We start from the raw sequence: 15,995 nt of genomic DNA on the forward strand, positions 1-15,995 counted from the left end.
TGAAATTTGTATGTGTTTTTCTTTTTTATAGCCATAAGCAATTGGTAAGTTTTGAAATGACTAGTAACAAGAGCAGCAGATTTCTCTTGACTTGACAGCATTTTTCTTTGTTTATGCGTACATAGAATGACGCGAGCAGGAAAAGGTCTTCAACACCGGATGTTTTAAAAAACAGGCTACGAACAAGTCCGAGTGATCTATCATCAAAAGAGATGGCTGATGCTGCAGTTGCAGTTAGCGAAGGAAATCTTCAATTTACGGATCAGTCCCCAATGGTAAGCAGACACACTAAAATCAGTAGGTGCGATGTGTATGAATGTGTATGAACATGGCGGAAATGTTGATAAATTAGACATAGTAATAAGTTAAGTTGTCTTCAAAATATGTTAGGGTTTGTTCATAAAGTATCTTACTTGTCTTATTTTCCCGGATGCTACCAAACAGAAATTGGATTATCTAAATCTCGTAAGTCTCACCCAGCAAAAGTATACATGTATTTAAGTCCAGTATTTATGTGTTTTTGGTTGCGATCTTATTTTAACCCTTGTAACTTTAATTTACTACCGTACAATTCCTCCACTGTGACTGATTACTACTGTTGTGAAACTACGCGCATGCAAATATATTATTCTTGGCATGTCATAATTTTAATAGTTGTTCAATTTTTTTAAATGAGTGTGCTATTAAACTAGTTGCGTTTTTTATGAAGGTCTCTTGATAAAATTTAGTTGGGCAGGTTGGTTTTGTGTATTTGTGTTATTTCCTAATAAAGCATGAATTTTTGAACATCTCGTACACATGAATTAGGCATAAGATATGTAATCGAAATGTTTTGTTTTCTTATAGGCAACGCCGCAGATGCAGGCTAAACGTAAAACTCATACTCATAGCCGTCGCATGAGACCTAAATCTGTTGTTGATTGCGTTGAGGGACTTTCTGCAGACGACATTCCAGATTTGTTGCCCAGTCTTCCAAAAACCATTGAAGGTACGATTCATTATTAGTGTATTGTTTTCACCCAAATTATGGTCAACTGCATTATTATAAACATATCCCAAACTAAATTATTCTGCTTTACAGAAACCATCTCACAACTTCAAGATTTACCACCAATATCCCCCCAGCAGTTGAAACATTTGGGGAAGGCTCGCCCCAAGAAACCAAAGACAAGAGCACCAACTCGACCTTCAGTGCGACCACCAACTGACCTTATTGAAGAGGAATCCTCAGATCGACACGTTGGAATAGAGACATTCTTTAGACCCGGCTCTGCAACGCCAATTGTCACCCCGGATTCTGATGAATGGTACGGATGAAATATTTATATGAATACATAATGTAAGACCACGGTTGACAATGACAATAATAACGATGCACTTTGTCCATGTAGCAGCACATCCTTAATGATATCCTTGACAAGTGAGACCGACACCAGCATTCAGTCTCCCACCCATTCCTCGCGAACGTTCAAAGCTGATGCCGATGACAATAACTCTGACCGCACAAGTCCAGGGTCTTTTGACTCTTGCAGTATCGCAAGTAAACTTTCACTGGATGCAGTTACTCGTTCAAAGTCCACAGATTGTTTAGAGAAAAAGAACAATTTGCTCACCCCAGGAGCTGGCTCAACCTCCGTCTCACCAGTTGGTGATGAAACTACCTCTTCTAGCACCGTCGCAGATGGACAAAAATCTCCGGTACAGCGAATTGGAGTGTCTGTTGTAGGATCCAATGTCTTGGCCGAGATGAAGGCCAAACAGGAGAAGCGAACTTCTGGCCTCTTCTCATCTAACTCCAACAGTATTTCGAACAAATTTAAAAACTCTGAAGACAAGGAAAGTGTGACTGTGACTCACTCATCGCTAAAAACTGAAAATAAATCCAGTACAATTGTCAACGTGAATATGAACAGCACTTTAAGTGGTAGTGGTGGTACGGTGACAAATTCTTCTAGTAGCGTTAGTGCTAGCAAAACTGAATCCTCGAACTCTGTTGTGAGCAAAACTAAAGAACACTTTTCCGGAAATAAGAATTCTATTGTGGCCAATGCTGCTGCAGCCCTCAATGCCAATGCTGCCAGTAATGTTAATAAAAGACCTCCCCCCGTAGCACCCAAGCCCCGGCCGTGGTCTGTGGTTGGTTCAGATCGTCGTTCAGGTTAGTTTTATCGCCATTGCCAAAATATACATGTGTGTATGTGTATATACTGCATACATCATAGTTTTAATCAAATCTCTCAACTCTGTCTACTTCTCAGGGGAGTTCTCGTTAAGTGACGGATCAAGTCCTCTTGGTTCAAATGCTAATACACCGGAATCTGGAGAACTACTGGACGACCATGGAGTGGTTGGTGGCAAAGTTTCACCAATGTCTCACAACAACACTTCCTCCGAACCCATGTCACTCCCACCTAATGTGACTACAGCGAAATTGTCCTCCTCGCCAAGTAATCAAACTATGAACCGTAGCTTGAATAGTAGTATCAACTCTACGAACAACAACAGTAGGGGTAGTACGGGTGGTGGTAGCCCTGGATCAAATTCAAATTCCAACTCGAATGAGGAAATCAGTCGGGCTGGAATCTCTCCAGTGTCCCTCCCGGTTTTAAGAGCTGTTGGGACTGAGAAACGATCCTCAGTCAAGGAGTTGGCAGGCATTATGGCAGCCTCATTAGCACGACAAAGTCAAAGTCAGAACCAAAACCAGGCGGATGAGCCGAAGAAGAAGGCTGATTCTTTGCCCAGAAATGTACCACCTCCCAGTTCCAACAATAGCACGGTAGAGAACCAAGGTTTGCATGCGAACGCTTTATTTGTTTTCTAGCAAAAATGAGAAAGATGATTGATTTACATCCCACCCAGTCCTCGTTGTTTCTGTACCTTTGTTGTTGTTTTTTGTGCTTATCATTCGTCAATCCCGTGTCCTCTATTATCCAATAATTTTATCTCCTCACCTTTCAATGAGTGCATGACGGCTGTGCGGCAATTGATTTTGAAAGTTTTTTCTCATTTTATTACTTTATTTTATTTTTACTTTTATGAATTATGTAACAAATTAGATTTCAACCGAGCGAGAGTTCAAGAATGGTCGAGGCATCATTCCATCAGTGAAGTCTGGAAAGTTCCTCTTAGGAAATTTTCCGCTGAGAAACCCGTAAGTTTTTTTTAAGTGGACAAATCGACATCATCTGATTGTGATGTGTGCTACATGGTCGTGCCTTTGTACTGATAGTGCATGCTGTTTGTCTTGTTCTTCCATTTTTAACAAAGTAGTCTTAAAATTTTCTAAAACTTAGTCTCGTTCCACTTTGCTTATGACAACATGTTGCTGGGATTATTACGATCATTATAATATTATTGCTACATTACCTGCGATCTACGTGCTTCCACCTGTCAGTCTGTCTAGTTCTCCAATTGTGGATACATATACGACTTTCTTGAATGAGTATGATAGCGTGACTTTGTTGATTCGAGTGTTACTTATGGATTCTCAAGAATTACGGCTAAAATGTGATTTTGTAAGTTAACTTCTGATGATTTCTTTAGGTAGCAAAGCCGTGGGGTCCAAATAACGACCAGAAATCCCCAACAAATTCAGATTCGTCTTTTGGAATCGGCAGATCTCTCAGGAAAGTTTCAAATGATGAAGACGTAGTCAATGTATGAATGAATACAGTACACAACCTACTTACCTATACGTACCCTAATCAATCTTCATGCTAGCGAACAAAACTGCATAATATTATGCCCACATCGCCAAACAATTGTGTTATTACTACTTTGTTCAACCGCATCGAATATATATAAGTTAAAAATTCCTTTGATATGGATAATTTTGATTAGTTATATATTTCTCGCAACTTTGAAAATATTCTACACATATGTACCGCTCCATCTACTTTATCTTGTAATGTTATTAAATATTATGTTTGTGTATATAATAATTATTAACCGTGTTTTGTTTCGCCGCGTGTCGTGGTATCTACTGATTCGTTTGTGTTATTTTTGTTCTAATGTGATAAGTTGTCAAAAGTCTACCTACATAGCATCAGTTGTTCTGTCGAGGCGTGCGTGCAATGAATTTGACTTGTGTAGTTATGTATGTAACCTTTCTGTACCTTCTTGGATTGACGAGAGTGAATATACGTTCAGTTGAATCAAAAATTAGACACTACCAATAATACACCTTATGAGGGATAGAACGGAACGATTTCAGTGTATTTTATTATCATTTACTAAAATCAATACTGCTTCAGCATGCTGATGAGCAATATATGTAGAATTTGTTTATAAGGTCTTCGGATTTACATATTATATATACGCGTGTTTTTGACAACAAATTATGACGCTAGGAATGCGTACCATGCAACATACACTATTATTATCATCTTATCCTGTTAAATTTACCCCATTTTAATTTGTCGTACCATTATAAAATAATATACATATATATATCCAATTACCATTTTCAAGCTTGTCTCACATCCAGTCAGAAAAAAAGTATATTGTAAGGACATCGCATGAACAACAAGTAAAAGAAATTATTTAACAACATTATTTGTGTTTGTTTTTTCTTCTGTCTAACAAATGTGCATATGTATACATTAATATAGTCATATCCAAATTATCGATTTAAAAATCAATTTATTCGAAGGATATTCACAGCTACAGGACATGCGGAGATCTAACCAATCACCGATAAATGCATCACGAAGATCTAGGTTGTTGCTGCTGTGACCTTTGCTCTGACGAATTTTGAGGTTGTTGTGACCCAGACCGTCTTGAATTATTTCCTCTTCCGGCGTCAATTATTTCTCTTCTAAGAGCGTCTACTTCGTCCCGAATGCTGCTCAGTTGTTCTAGCACACTTTTTCTCACCTGCAAATCAGAAATTCGAGTCCAACTTGATACATAACATGCATATTTCACAAACAAGAACAATGCGGCCAAGTAATTACGTCTTGTGGCGCTGATGAAAAGACTGGAGGATAAGATGCTCCCCGCGCAGGAGAATTGTGTCCTGGTCGAGATGTGCCCTGCTGCTGAACTGCTATTGGAGGTGGTTGAGTGGAGCCTTGTTGTTGGCTGTTTCGCGACGGTCCAGATGTATCTGTCGCAATTCCAAATTTATTTTCAAAGTTGGCAAAACTTGGAGAGACCGAGGTGCTTCCCAGCACATGTATATGAGATTCTCCGAGTTCTGGATGCAGGTGAAATCCTCCGACGGTGCTCATATCGGATTCAACCTGTCGTACAAAGGAATAACTGCATACTTCAGGAATTATGCAAATCAGAGACTGGGTTGGACATGGACACATGTACAATTAAATTCAAATATACACAGTCTAGACATATAAAAATAGGAGTGGACATAACTCACAGCGACGACATGCTCCTTGACAAATTCACTTGGCTGTACTACAAAATCCATCGCACTGTCGGAGACGTCCCGTCGTGACAAAAGCTCTATGGTTCCTGAAGCTGATGATGTGGCCTCAAAGTTGTTCAAAGGTCGTCCACCAGCAACGCCACCGCCGAATATTGGGGGGCCTGATCCTCCTGAGCTCATAGCACCCAATCCCACAACAGCTATTTGGCTTAAAATAGTTTTATTGGGGTCGAGAACTACATCACTAACAATGCGATGGTGTGAAGTGTAACCCTCCGATTTAGCTTAAATTTTAAAATTAGGTGGTCCAAGCCAATACAACTAACGTTTCTTCAGGCAGTTTGTGCGATGGTGAGAGTTACTCAAAATATTTGAGGTCAAAGTTCAAAAAACGGCCGACTTTTTTCAGGCGGAGTGAGAAAACTCCACTTCCAGTCTCTTCCCCTCGCTTTGATTTGCAGGTGTCTCGCTCACGCATACGCCTTCATGCACAAGCACAGGCTTTGATGCAAAATAATAAAAAATAAAAATTATTAACTACAGCTTAAAAAGCAATTAATACGCATTCTACATAATTTAATTCATAATTAAATAAGTGCGATTTTTACTTATTTCTAGTACAAATTTACATAAAGTTAATTTATAAATTCGCCAACGGCAAATAAACATGGAAAAACGTAACTTGCTTTCCATTTCGAACGCGTTGGTTCTAATATCCAATTAATTTATATTTTAAGTGCTCCTGTGTTTGTTCCAATGATTCGATATTGTTGGTACTCGAGCGGATTATGGGGTGATGACGAAAAGCCCGAGTTTAAAAATGTAAACGACGTTTGTTTTAGAGAAAAAAAATATTAGTTGCGACCTGAATTGTGGCAATCCCACATTCATCAAATTCAGCTGGTGCAGTTTATCGTATTGTTTTGTGGACTTTTATGAAAATAATCATATGGTCACATGTACAATGAATAATTAATATTTTTCTACAAAAAAAATTAAATTTAAAATTGTTGAAATGAATTATTTTTCGGAGTGAAAATCAAAGCGAAGGGAAGAGACTGGAAGTGGAGTTTTCTCACTCCGCCTGAAAAAAGTCGCCCGTTTTTTGAACTTTGACCTCAAATATTTTGAGTAACTCTCACCATCGCACAAACTGCCTGAAGAAACGTTAGTTGTATTGGCTTGGACCACCTAATTTTAAAATTTAAGCCAAATCGGAGGGTTACACTTCACACCATCGCATTGTAAGAATGCACAATAAAAATACTTTGAAAGCATTGATCCATCTCATCGTGTGTCGAAATCGGATTCAATTACCTTAGTTCCTCTACATTAAGAGGAGGGGATATTATTTGATAAGAGTCGACTGGTTGTGGAAATTTGTAAAATAAGTTTTCTAATTCGTCACGACCATCATTTTCTCCGCATGCAAGGCGTCTGGCTGATTCTAATTCACGAAACTACAAGAATAATTTAATAAGACGTTGAGTGGTAACATTCATTGCATGAACTACATTGGTTGTGGATAATGTCATTCAACAATTTTTATTAAGAACTACTAGAATTTTGAACGTGCGTGCAACGTACTGCTGAGCTTACAAGCAAGTACATAATTTACATATACTGAATAATTGTTCAGGTGACGTTGTTCCCAGAGTAACTGGACGACTTTTAGTGACATCATGACGCCGTCATGATAAGTGACAGCGATAATTTCACTGACCCATTATTATAACCGAAACCACGATTGCTTGACTTTAAGTATCTAGGTAACGCGTCTCCCTTAACGGTTGCGACAAATGGTCGAGTTGCAAAAAAAATATTCATTTTAAAAATTATTTTAAAATTGGTTTTTCTCCCATGGACGAAAAACCAATTCTCGAGCCAAAATATTAAAAAAATAAATTGTAACCCACGACAATTTTAAAATGAACAATCATTTTGTAACTCGGGCATTTCTCGTAACCTTATACAGCGATAAAGTGTCAAATAATCTTGAACCGAAACCTTTTACAATTTTTGGTATCTATTTAATAATAAATGGGAACGTAGTCAATCGAGCTTAATTGCTTTAAATATCTAAACAACCTGAGAAAGTAGTGCAAAAACTTACTTGTTTACACAACATCAAATTGACCATGGTTGATGCGATACGATTTACGCTGTTGTTTGACCTCATTATGACGCTCTCATCGTCTCCAGCCGCAAGACGATCCATCTCATCCTGAGCCTTCTTTCTCTGATATTAAAATAAACGTGAATATAAATAATTTCAACGTTCATTGAGAGCAATACTATGCAAATGTGCCTGGATACTAGAAGTAGATTCCGTATTTAATTCAATAACTAAAAGTAATTGGTACAGTGCATTATTTGCTTACTTGCTCCTCGATAATTATTAGCACGAGATCACACAAAGAATTTTCAAGCATTTCGTAGTCTGAAATAGTCGAATTATCGGGTCGTGATGGTGCAGGTGATGAGGCACGCGTCTGCTGCTCATTTATTTCATCTGACAACGCGTTACGAGGATACACAGATTTGAGTTGTTTTGATTCTTGTGGTACTTGAAGATAATGCATTTGTGGCTCTAGGATACTTTGTACTTCGGCTGGTGTATCGGTAATAAAATGCGACGACGAGTTTTGAGATATGTGTTCAACTAAAGTATTGGATTCCGTATTTCGTATTAGGAAAGATTCCTGAGATTGTTCTTCTGAACCCAGAGTTAGAGTATCATTAGCATCATTATCATCATCATCAAGTACAGAACTGCTGGTGTCTTCAGCTTCCGGGAAACTTGTATCATAACCTGATGGTCTTGCGTTAGGCGTGGGTTTGGGAGTTCTCAAAATAATATGGGAGGTTGGTAAGGTTTTGTGGTGGTGGTCGTAGTCACCCCTCGCAGTGACCTCACTCGCCTTGATCTTAGGTCGGTTTCTTAACAAAAGTGCCCTTCCGTAACGAGCTTTATATTCCTGTAGCTCTCTCTTTGCTTTAATGTAGATTTCCAACTGTGACAATTAATGCAACTTAAAATTTAGGCAATTTCGTTATGTTCTCATAAGTGCCTACTTCTTCCTGTTTTTCGATCTTTTGCTTCTCTTCCAAAGTCATTTTTGTCAAGGGTGGGCAGAGGTGTTGACAAAACCACTGAAGTGTCATGTCCCTCATTCGTTTCATCTGCTCGTACTGCAAATACAATATTAGATGATAACAATGATAACAAACGAAGAGAGCATGGACCTACCTGCAATATCATCAGACGAACCCTTGTGTTCAGTTGAAGGGCTTTATGTTTCTCTTCGATGAGAACGAGGGCCAAAGCTTGATCCTGGAGGACTCTCAGAGCTGATTCCTTTTCTCGTACTCGACATTCAAGCTGTTTCAATTCTGTCAAATTCTACGTGTAGACAATTTAATAGAAATTAGGTAACTACTTTACTATAACGTATCGTAATAGATTGTTACTGTCAGTGATGAAAAAATTAATTGTGTATTACGCTCTGTGCTTCCTTTCTATACAGGTTGGCTTTGGTCTTGTATTCATTCTTCTCTCTAGTTAACCATGATTTTATGCGACTTTCTTGTTCTAACTGAGGGTTATTCATTTTCCGCTACAATCACGAAGTCAAAAAGTTTGCAATAAAAACATAGTGAGAGTAATTGAAATATCTAACATTACCCAACAAAGGGTATATTGCTTAATACTACATACATACAATGTATGTATATTGCTAAATTGAATACCTGTTTGTGTCAAATCTTTTTCGATTTTGGACTTGTGTGCTATTATAAAAAGTCTATATCTAAATGAAATCCAGGTTTTGTATTAATAAAGTCTTTGTATTTTAGCTTTGCATATTCATTATACACATTCAACGCAATTGACACTTATTACTAATGCCTTATTTTATCAATGGGTTTTTGTCAGGATTCTTCAATCACTAACGGCTACGCCGGTGTTTCTTTATTGGGACACCATAAATCTTGATGTCCAATAATTGACAATAAACTTGATGTCCAATAATTTGTTATATTTGTAGTACGCAGTAGTATTTGCTGGGTGTAAAATCATATCGATTGTTGTAATAACTTTATTCAAAAAAGAGAACATGGTAGACGACGGAAGTATAATGTATGCATATTCATTATTATTATTATTAAGAATTATGTCGAAGGACGGTGATTTGTAGAAAATAAGCGTGCGGGTTCCTCACTAACATTTGCAGCAAAATTAATTTCATCGGCCTTTGGAGGATCAAGAAAAGATGTTGTTCGAAATGAGGTTTTATTGGGAACAATAACATCATCTTCATCAGACGACGCTTCCAGTAAAGGAGAAGCAACAGAAGACGCTCCAAAACTGTGACGATGTGAGTATGACCGTTTTTGACTGGCTGCTGCTGCTCCCGTGTTATCTTTATCTGTCAAAATTCCAGATATTCTAGACTTACTTCTTGCCTTTTTGGTTGGCGAAATTACGGTTGGTAGATTATAATGATCTTGATGGAGAAGATTTTTCTTAGCATCTCCTTCAGCGAACAAAAATGGGAAGTACTGAATACGACCGCTACTCCAGGCCTGTATAAAAATGATGGTAGATATCAATTTAACGTAATGATCATTAATCACATGTTGATGAGGGCTGTAGGTCATATATCAATAGATACTATACAATACTATTTGTCAATTGTACGAAAAAGAACAATAATCGTATGTACTGATGTGCATTAGACACTTATGGTTATGCTTACGATAGTTAAAAGAGCTCCATCCTTGAAATCCTTTTGAAACGTACTGGTTAAAGGATATTCGTCAGGAAAACCTCTTATAAATCCACATGGCGCCAAATAGTAAATAGATTTGGGCTGAATTCTGAATACAGCAATAAGCTCAGAATCATCGAAACAAACTGCAAGTCGATTTCCATTTGGGTCCATATCCATTCTTCGCACGCGCCCTCCAACCCTGACGATTTTTTTTACATGATATATTATTTTTGATTTGGTATTATTTCAAAAAATATATAAGAACAAAGAATAAAGGACCAACTTATATTCTAGCTGTTCATCTTCGGAAAATACTGTACAGTCGGATATATCGTATAGTGGGACAGCAACAGAATTATTTTCATTAATAAATTTTTCCACGGGATTCATCGCAAAGTGAACGGCGTATATCATTTGCCCACTGGCAAATAAAAGCGTAGTGGCATCAGTATTCCAACAAGCAGATTCAACTGCTACTTTAGGGGTGTCCCATCGCCTCGGAACCCAATGAGTTTCGCGTTCCCAAATCCTACATAACCATATGAAATGGGTTAGAAAATCCTTTAATAGTAATTGGAAATGCAGTGACATGCCTAAAAATCGAGGTGGGACTTGTAGCTAGGATTTTGTCGTCGGTTGGTGCCCACAAAATAAACGGAACTCCTCCACCTCCCAATCGATATAACGGTGTATTATTCCAACTGCTAGCATCCCAAACGTAGATAGACATGTCAAAACTTGAGCTAGACAGAAGTAAAAGTCCCTGAAAGCAGAAAACAATAGGTAAAGAATACTATATTTAATTGATGAACGCCATTACATCAACAAGAATATATTTATACGCAGGCAAACTTACAGAGTGAGAGTACTCTACACAAGTTACAGGAAAATGATTCTTCATTGATAGGAATCTAGATTGTGAAGCTGCAGGTTTGATCTTGTTTCCTCTTTCTAATTGCCATATGACAATTCCTGTGCCAACTCCAACAGCCAACTGGAAATGCGTGTAAGGTCTAAGCAGATTAAGACAACAAATAAGATAAATTAAAACAACCACTGCCCATGAAGTGGGCAGTGGTTTAAATAACTTAGAATTTCCAAATACTTGCCTCCACGAAACACTCGAAACATTCTTTTGTTCTGGACATCGTAACAACGGCATCACGTCTTCGCCCATTTCACATAACCTTACAGAGTCATCTTGCAATGCCAAGGCCAATTTAGGAAAGTTTGGATGCCATGCTACAGCTCTAAGCCAAGCTTTGCTCCAGTTCCTAACTTGCGATGCATTCTGGATAGTCACATCTACGTTCAACTTTATAGAAACATATTTTAAATTACTGGACAAATATTTTCGGATAAATTGGGAATGTCTATCTGCATTCTGCAACAATGCATCTTACTTTTAGATGTGGAAACGCAATGACCATTGCCTCGTGTTTTAGCTTATATGCAGCATCTGTAATTGACGCCAAAGCAGCCAAACATCCGTATAAAACGTTAACAATGGGATTCTTTTCAACTTGCTGTAGATAACGCTCCAGTCCCCGAAATCCGGAATCTCGACTTGACAAATATTATTCAAGCGTTATTTTAAGAGCCAATTTTTGGTTATATTCATAAACATTAGAACTTCTAATTACCAAGAATCCCACATTCCTTTTACGAGTCCTTCATCTTTCCTGATTATTAAAGTTTCCCCAGTTCTCGTTGTTCGAAGAGGGGGTATTTTGTTTTGAAAAATCGGCTTTAGAGTATTTGCATTTAATTTTCTATACGAAGAAACCTATAATATATCGTATATATTATTATACATACATGTTATAATTATTAATATGTATAAACCTTATCACAGAACTGGGCTCCATCAACTGGGTCATTGGAGTTGGAAGGAATCGCAATAAGCTGAGCTCCGTATTCGGCTAATGTAATGTTTCCAGGACTGGGAACTTTTGGAAACTCCTTTAGTGTAGATTGAGACATTTTAAACTTCCTTCAGTAGATTCCCTGTTAAAATTAAAAATTAAGTAACAAACACTTGGTCAAATTAATAAAATATTTAAACATAAGAAAAAAGCCCAATCTCACATCTTTGTATTATTATAATTATATGGATAATAAAATTAAAACAAACTAAAGTTTTTGAGAAAATTATATTGTGTAGTTCATTATATATTTATTAAGCACTTGCAAAACTGGCAAAGTATATAAAGAATTAAACGTACATGCAATTCAAGTAATTAAATTAATAAAACAATCGATGCAACGAGAAGGAAATATAATAAATAATTATTATATCCTAAAACATTTTAAACTGGAAAATATCTTTGCACCAAATCTTAGCTCGAATGCCAAATCAGTCAAAAATTTGAGGGTGTAAGCGTCCTTTTCAGATTTCTTCGCCTCGTACATAATTAAAAGAAACATTCTAACGTCAATTTTGTGTACAAAGTAGGTCACTTGTATCTGTGAATCAATCGAGAGAAGAATTTACTAAAATGCCAAATAGCTGTAAAGTAATCAAGGATATGTTTATACTAATTAAATGTGCGTATGAGCTTACGCGAGAATCAAAGATTGCAACAGTTTTATCGGCCGCAAGCTCATTAGCTTTATCACTAATTATCATCACAATGCTGGGCCAATGTTGAACCGGTTTCTAAAATGCAATACGTTGACAAAAATAAATTGCACATCTAGTTACATGCAATAACGATTTCAAATTTTCCTTACTGCTGGAACAGAAACAATGGAAGGGAAAGAATCAAGTCCTTCTACAAGTTCAACTTCTCGACCAGGAAATCGATAGCCATTCCGATAAAAAGATGTCTCTCTTGCATCAAATACGATACAGATGCACAAAGCATCCGACTTTTTTTGGAAAACAGATATTCTATCAAATGTTGAGAAACAAACTGTAATAATTTTCAGCCACTTGAATAGAGTTTTTTAAACTCAAACAAATTCCTTCCTTCCTACCAACCTGCTATAGTAGTCCACAGGCAGTTTTGTACAGTAGTTCCTTATGTCATAATTTGAATTTGAATGTTTTGATAATAATTCGTAAAAATACAAAGTGTATTTTGAAATTAGCATTCCCTTTAGTTTTTTAATCCACAGAAACAACGTTGGTAATGTTGGGGTAGATGAATAAAATGATGACTTTCTCACTGTCTGGAAATTAAATTGAATGAATTTATTTACTCGCGTTAAAAACAGGTAAAACGTAAATGATGATGCTCGTAAAACGAAAATAAAAAGTACCGTCGAGTTAGACTGAACAAGTTCACTCCATTCTTGCAAATTTGAATTGGCCAACTGTATTCCTACGGTTGCATCCAGATAAGACCAAGTTTGAACAGCATGAATCACCTTCAAAAGGTTACACATGGTTTGCAACTCCCAGCTACACAATGAGAACACGTGTTTGGTTAGGGTATAGTAATAACGTCTAAATAACAGTGAAATAAGATAGTGTATGTATATTTTACTTGACAGAATTCAATATGCCTTGCAAAATGGCTACCGAGTCTCCAATAGAATTTTGTTCCTCCGAAAAATTTTCCAGTATAGTTTCAATATCCGTGATTAGGTCAGAAATTTCTACGTTTTTAGCGGATCCATATAACGACAACTTTTCATAGCTGTAGATAAATGGGGTAGTAACAACGTTTATCAATATGTACATATTTACCCACGGATTAAATACATAATAAAACAAACTTACAACTCCATCATTTCTAAGCGTAAATTAATCAAAACTAACAGCGCAGCAGCAACTTCCGGATATGAATGTTTCGCAGGCAGGGAGGTAACACTGGACTCGGAAATTTTCTTGAGATCAAGCTTTACAGAATCCAATATTGACTTCAAATTCGACTATCACAAAATAATGAAAGGATGCAAAATTAGTATATTTTACAGATTATAAAACAGACGACGCGATTAAAACTGATGATTAAAACTTAAAACTGATGTAAAAACACTCACATCCTTTCTAAGAAACCCCTTCGGAGCCAGGAATGTTAAGTTTACATAAGCCTTTTCCGTCTGAGACAATTGGGCTAGCGCCGTAGTAATGATAACCCAGGTGAAGCCTGAGGACGAGCCTTTCTTGAGGGCCCGCTCCTTCTCCTTCTCTGCAATCTCCCTTCCCCTGTCGAAGGAGAAAACTGACAACTCTGACCAAAATCGACCTAAGCAGAACCACAACCCAGGGACAATGATAGGAATAAGTATCTCAATAGATTTAACACAGCCTAACTAATCAGTCGATGCTTCGTGGGTGTAACAGTATCTTACCAAAAAATGCCTCAAATTCGTCAACTCCATCATCACCGATGTTAATTGCTTCGTCATCAGCAGCAGCCCCAGAAGAAGACATTTTCAAGCAGAAAGGTTTGAACGACACCAAAAGAGTTGTTCTAGTTTGAAAGCTGATTTTCAACAATGGAATTCACATAATTTCAACGGGCCTTATGCATAAAAATAGTAAATACTTTAAAATTTCCAGCTACAAAAATAATTTGACAGGGATAAAAAACACTGACTAAGGAATAAGTTGAGGTTTGCATTATTTTGCACTTTTGCAGCAATCTTTGCAATTAAAAATATTATCATATTTCACACCCACGTTGTTTAAAACAACTTGTTTTTGAATATGCTTGTTCAGAATAAGAAAGAATGTTGCATGTGGCTCACAGAGACATAATCCTGGTGTCGTGTAAATAACAATTAGAAAGCCAAATGTTGAGATTTATAAAATAAAGAATAGGGAATAATGCAACAGTGGATTGATAGTGCACGAAACGAACAAAGATTGAATATAAAAATGGTTTTACCTTTGGTATATTTCGTCCGATAAAGCCTGAAAAGATCCCCTTTGAGAAATTTGGCACTAAATTTCAATTGTTGCAAAAAATTCATCCAGACGCTGTTAAATTCGAAAGAAAACAAACTGTAGCAGGTCGAAGGCTTACTAAAAAAACGACGGACAAGATTTTCTACCGCCACAATTTAGCCTGAAAATGGGCTGTCGAGAAACGTAGGCGACGTGTTGAGGTCAATGGGAAAAGCTGCGAATTTGCATTGCGTGTTCCGCTCCTGGTCTACGCAGCAGGCGAGAGAAATTATCCAACTCTCTCAACAGAGCGAGCAAGGATACCGAAACATCTGCTGGCCGTCCCATTCTAAAAATTCTCTCCTCACGACGAGTCGACGAGAAAACCATTTTTAATTAATTGCTAATTGAATAGCTCCTTCTTCCGGTCGTTCGAGGTCGACAGACTTGCAAACCGACAGGTGAGTGAAACATCAAAATTAGTCATTTCGGTGAGGTGTTTAGAGAACACTGTGTTTATGGTTTATTAAATAAACTTTATTTCTTAAATCTTAATAATAGAATTTTGAAGTAAACTTTTAAATAAGTTGAAATCTTAGTATATTTGATTTCTCGTTTTCTTACTTTTGTATCGCCTTTATTATTGAGTAAAGGAAGGAATTCTTTAATTGCAATTTGTTATGTGTTAGAATGGCTGTTCCACAAATGCGAGGATTTGTCGTGAGTCGATTTAAGCGCGACATGGTAATTACGACGGTAATTTCGATCGCTGCAATGGTGGCTTGGAGAGTGGGAGTGGTTCAACCTCACAAACAGAGATACGCCGATTTTTATAAGTTAGTAAAAATTATAATTATTATTTATTACATTTATGCACGACCAAACATAATATGGTCATTTGTAATTATTTACTCGTTTGTTCATTTCAAACAGGACGTACGATGCCATGGCCGATTTCGAAAGAATGAAAAAAGCCGGAGTTTTTCAGTCAGTG

General features: G+C 37.1%; 3 protein-coding genes across 14 annotated transcripts in view; 1 reads left to right on the top strand and 2 right to left on the bottom strand.

The window, feature by feature from the left end:
- The window catches only part of LOC110845090 (F-actin-uncapping protein LRRC16A), a 37,183-nt gene extending 32,629 nt beyond the window's left edge, over positions 1-4,554 (top strand). For 3 of the 8 annotated variants that reach the window (XM_035846300.1, XM_035846305.1, XM_035846306.1), the window contains 9 exons: positions 32-44; positions 126-275; positions 391-465; positions 847-988; positions 1,082-1,307; positions 1,392-2,158; positions 2,259-2,792; positions 3,060-3,154; positions 3,547-4,554. In XM_035846300.1, coding sequence (XP_035702193.1) covers positions 32-44; positions 126-275; positions 391-465; positions 847-988; positions 1,082-1,307; positions 1,392-2,158; positions 2,259-2,792; positions 3,060-3,154; positions 3,547-3,666 — 2,122 coding nt within the window. In that variant the 3' untranslated portion in view covers positions 3,667-4,554. The remainder of the gene's footprint in view (positions 1-31; positions 45-125; positions 276-390; positions 466-846; positions 989-1,081; positions 1,308-1,391; positions 2,159-2,258; positions 2,793-3,059; positions 3,155-3,546) is intronic. The other 5 variants (XM_035846304.1, XM_035846301.1, XM_035846302.1 and 2 more) reach the window with 5 other exon arrangements.
- Positions 4,303-9,092, bottom strand: LOC110843894. Of its 2 annotated transcripts, none has more exons than XM_035846309.1 (9): positions 8,893-9,092; positions 8,640-8,792; positions 8,465-8,581; positions 7,771-8,403; positions 7,503-7,628; positions 6,707-6,849; positions 5,381-5,597; positions 4,959-5,246; positions 4,303-4,878 (listed from the first exon to the last, which is right to left on the bottom strand). In XM_035846309.1, the coding sequence occupies exons 1-9, from the start codon at positions 8,998-9,000 to the stop codon at positions 4,708-4,710; spliced, it is 1,956 nt and encodes a 651-aa protein (XP_035702202.1). In that variant the 5' UTR covers positions 9,001-9,092; the 3' UTR covers positions 4,303-4,707. The 2 variants fall into 2 exon arrangements, with proteins under 2 accessions (XP_035702202.1, XP_035702201.1); XM_035846308.1 differs by having other exon boundaries at positions 5,381-5,633.
- Positions 9,093-9,468: 376 nt separating this feature from the next.
- LOC110863098 (KICSTOR complex protein C12orf66) lies at positions 9,469-15,337 on the bottom strand. Of its 4 annotated transcripts, none has more exons than XM_022112333.2 (10): positions 15,003-15,330; positions 12,007-12,168; positions 11,805-11,947; positions 11,565-11,727; positions 11,271-11,476; positions 11,018-11,174; positions 10,755-10,924; positions 10,445-10,690; positions 10,147-10,360; positions 9,469-9,973 (listed from the first exon to the last, which is right to left on the bottom strand). In XM_022112333.2, the coding sequence occupies exons 2-10, from the start codon at positions 12,142-12,144 to the stop codon at positions 9,560-9,562; spliced, it is 1,851 nt and encodes a 616-aa protein (XP_021968025.1). In that variant the 5' UTR covers positions 12,145-12,168; positions 15,003-15,330; the 3' UTR covers positions 9,469-9,559. The 4 variants fall into 4 exon arrangements, with proteins under 4 accessions (XP_021968025.1, XP_035702203.1, XP_021968027.1 ...); XM_035846310.1 differs by lacking the exons at positions 9,469-9,973; positions 10,147-10,360; positions 10,445-10,690; ... (4 more) ...; positions 11,805-11,947; positions 12,007-12,168 and adding exons at positions 12,301-12,627; positions 12,725-12,820; positions 12,895-13,054; ... (4 more) ...; positions 14,152-14,357; positions 14,464-14,597 and having other exon boundaries at positions 15,003-15,337; XM_022112335.2 differs by lacking the exons at positions 9,469-9,973; positions 10,147-10,360; positions 10,445-10,690; ... (4 more) ...; positions 11,805-11,947; positions 12,007-12,168 and adding exons at positions 12,301-12,627; positions 12,725-12,820; positions 12,895-13,054; ... (4 more) ...; positions 14,152-14,357; positions 14,464-14,585 and having other exon boundaries at positions 15,003-15,336.
- Positions 15,338-15,995: the final 658 nt, after the last annotated feature.

This window comes from Folsomia candida, unplaced genomic scaffold (genome assembly GCF_002217175.1).
Source record: "Folsomia candida strain VU population unplaced genomic scaffold, ASM221717v1 Fcan01_Sc001, whole genome shotgun sequence".
NCBI lineage: Eukaryota > Metazoa > Arthropoda > Collembola > Entomobryomorpha > Isotomidae > Folsomia > Folsomia candida.